The sequence below is a fragment of the Aegilops tauschii genome, chromosome 6 (genome assembly GCF_002575655.3).
Source record: "Aegilops tauschii subsp. strangulata cultivar AL8/78 chromosome 6, Aet v6.0, whole genome shotgun sequence".
NCBI lineage: Eukaryota > Viridiplantae > Streptophyta > Magnoliopsida > Poales > Poaceae > Aegilops > Aegilops tauschii.
Window position 1 is genome coordinate 371,156,801 of NC_053040.3, and position 3,336 is coordinate 371,160,136.

The 3,336-nt window shown below is 50.6% G+C and overlaps 1 protein-coding gene across 1 annotated transcript; it reads left to right on the forward strand.

Moving 5' to 3' along the window:
- Positions 1 to 1,708: 1,708 nt before the first annotated feature.
- On the forward strand, positions 1,709 to 2,746 carry LOC109762164 (putative invertase inhibitor). The gene has a single exon (XM_020320985.3). The coding sequence runs from the start codon at positions 1,765 to 1,767 to the stop codon at positions 2,323 to 2,325; it is 561 nt and encodes a 186-aa protein (XP_020176574.1). The 5' UTR covers positions 1,709 to 1,764; the 3' UTR covers positions 2,326 to 2,746.
- Positions 2,747 to 3,336: the final 590 nt, after the last annotated feature.

Below are 3,336 nucleotides of genomic sequence, written 5' to 3' on the forward strand. Positions count from 1 at the left end.
CACCCCCACTAACCTATTTGTCTAAACATACAAGCATGCCACGTCATGCAACATGCATGAAAAAAGGCCACCCCCACTAACCTATTTGTCTAAACATACAAGCATGCCACGTCATGCAACATGCATGGGAAAAAACTCACCTCAACATGCAAGCATGCATGAAAATTTCTATTCTATTGTGATATTTATATTTAATAAATATTATATAATAAAAAACACAATAAGTCATATATATGTTCACTTCTAGCTCTTATATTATTACTTCAAATATTCATGTTTCATACAAGGAAACTCATTGAAATATGTTGCAAATTATCCAGCAACAACGTGTTGGGTATCATCTAGTTACTCAAGGAGGGGGGGGGGGGGGTGTTACATAGCAGCTAAATATAAGAGCTCATGCTCAATGGTGTCATTTTGCACCAAGTGCTCAAATGATGGAATTGTTGGCCATCCAAGTTGGAATAGCAAAAGATTTGGGTCACATCAGGATCTGTATAGAGAGTGATGCTAAGGAGATGGTGAAGGTGTGCAACTGTGAATTTTCAGAGAGATCGGCAATGGGGCTCAAGCAATTCTGGTTAACATGATACACGAGAATGCCCCACTTTAATTTGACTAAACCAAATCGATCCACCTTGTACGTGGCATTTCTTCAATTGCACTAGTCCTCCGCTAACTCGAGCATTTTCTTTCCACAATCTCGGACGCCATATCCCCGTTCCCCTGCAATCTCATCCTGTGTAAAGGTAGATTGATCCTAATAGAATCTTGTGTATCACAATGTAACCTTGACGATCAAGCATCATCCAGTATATATACATGGCAATGCCAAGGGCCAAATCACGACAAAACCTTCTTTCTAAGGGTGTGTTTGGTTCACAGCCAACGATGACCATACCAAAAAATTGGCGTGCCCGCATGATTTGGCTATCGTTTGGACTGGGGCCAAAATTTTGGCTCGCCCACCACGCCCTGGACCTTCCCATGTTATTTTCGCCAATTCTTTGGCTCGTCGTCGGCGCGGAAAACGTTCGCCAATAAATTGGCGAGTTCGACGCCCGCTCTTCCGTACGTGAATACGCTGTATTGGAATGACAGGCGAATTATCCGGCCAAATAAACGCTAACTGAATCTAAACCTTCCCGCGCTATCGCAAATCTACCTGATTAAATTGGGTGTTTGCCTCCATAATTAACTGCAGCCCTTTTTCTGCGTGAGAGTCGCTCCACGCACGCCATGCATGCTGGTACTGCCTCCGTAATCCAAAGCAACCCTAATAACAATTGCAGCGATTTGTTTCCTAATCGTGTTTTCAATGCCGTGGACTTTAGTCTCGTTGACCTTATAATCCCTTCTATTTTTTTTTGGCGGAACGGCCCATAGTCCTTTATGCGTCTCACTCTTTTAGCAGCCTATATCATTGATAAACTAGAATCAAACCAAGCACTAACCCAATACATGTTGCCATACATAAACTCAGTTGGCTCCAAGCCAAACGGAAGTCCAGCAACTTTGCCAAAAAAATTGGCATGTACAATGGCTATAAACCAAACAACACCATCTTTCCAAAATTTTGGTCATGCCCGTGCTTTAGTCATACCAATATTTTGGTGGGGCTAGTTGGGGCTCAAACCAAACACACCCTAACTCTCACCAGTATATATTATACCACTCACCAGTCAGCCAGTCATCCCCATTCCCATTCACCACCAGACCTGAAACGTACGCAACGCAGGCGAAAACCATCGGTCCAAGCCAACCATGAGGCCGCTCGCCTACGTCTTCTTCCTCCTGCTCATCTCATCAACCTGCGAGTCCTCTACTACATTAGAAGACACATGCAAGTCCTTCGCCGCAGGCCACCCGTCCATCGGCTACAACTACTGCGTCAAGACCTTCCACGCCGACAACGCGAGCGCCACCGCCGACGCGCGCGGCCTCGCCGCCATCGCGGCAAAGATCGCGGGGGCGGCGGCCAACGGCACGGCCAAACGCATCGCCGCATTGTGCGCCTCGGAGGAGGACGCGGGGAGGCGGGAGCGCCTCGGCGTGTGTGCGGAGGTGTACTCGGACGCCGTGGACCAGCTCGGCGAGGCCGCGAAAGACATCGCCCGGGGCGAGGACAAGTCCACCCGGGACGCGCTGACGCAGCTCAGCGCGGCGCTGGACGCGCCCGGGACCTGCGAGGACGCGTTCGGCGAGGCCGACGACACGTCGCCGCTGGCCGCTGAGGACGCCGAGTTCAGGAAGCTGGCGACCATCGCCCTCGGCATCACGGCGTTGCTGTCACCTCCGCCATCGGCACCCGGGATTAGTGACTGATAGCGCGTCCGTGTTGAGCATGCTTAGCATGGACAAGCAGGATCAAATAAGTTTTTCCGATGATTTCCGTTGCAAGTGCGTGGTTTTTAATCTTTTCATGCTTTCGTTTGGACGTGTTTGATTGTGTGGTGAGTGCGCTGCATGCCTCGCATGCAGTGGTTTGATCGATGGTGGTGTGGTGGGCGAGTGGCCAGCTTGGAATCTGCTCGCGCTTTTTTTGATCTTTGAACGTGGGATGTTAGTTAGTGCATGTGTGTCGTGGAACGTTGAGTGGAAGGAAGGCATGCTGCCTGCTGTAGGGCACCTTTGCCTTCCAATCTCGGCATATCTTTTTTCTCCCCATAGTTCATGGACATATATATGGTTTTCAATGTTCGTTATTTGAGCTGATCAGTGCGAGTCTGGTAGCTGCAAGAGGGCTATGGATACTATCTCTACTACTATAAAATTCTCAGTTGGTGATGATGGTGTGTCTGTCCTCCAGCATTTTAGACCATCGGATCTCTATCCAACGCACTGGAGGCAACCCGCTTCACTTATGGCGAAACATCATTATCCTCTCCCCTCAGTCGAGGGAGTGACCGGGAGGCGATTTTGGTTCTTCCGCTGTCAATCTCGCCGCTCCTCTTCGATGGCTGCTAGGAGGCGTGGGGGAGCCCCGGGACTTCGCCGGCGTGTAGATAGGGGTTGGTTGGGCAGCGCCGTCGCGTCCAATAAAGTGGTCCTCACTACTGCTCCGTCTCACTGGCGACAACGAGGAGCCTATGGGTCTGTGTGGTCTGGTCGGTGCTGTTGAGGCGGTGGTAACGGCATCGTCCTTTTGTCCTTCGGCCCCGTCCCCGCCTCCGTGGTTCTCGCCCTGGAGCTGCCAATGGGCTTGTGAGGAGTTGTACAGGTGCTGCGGCTAAGGTTTGGTTCACCGCGACTTGCAGATGCCCGCTGTTCTGGAGACCGGTTTGTAGCTAGCTGGATGGGGGATCTGGTGGCCCTTCTCGCCGGAGAGGGAGATCC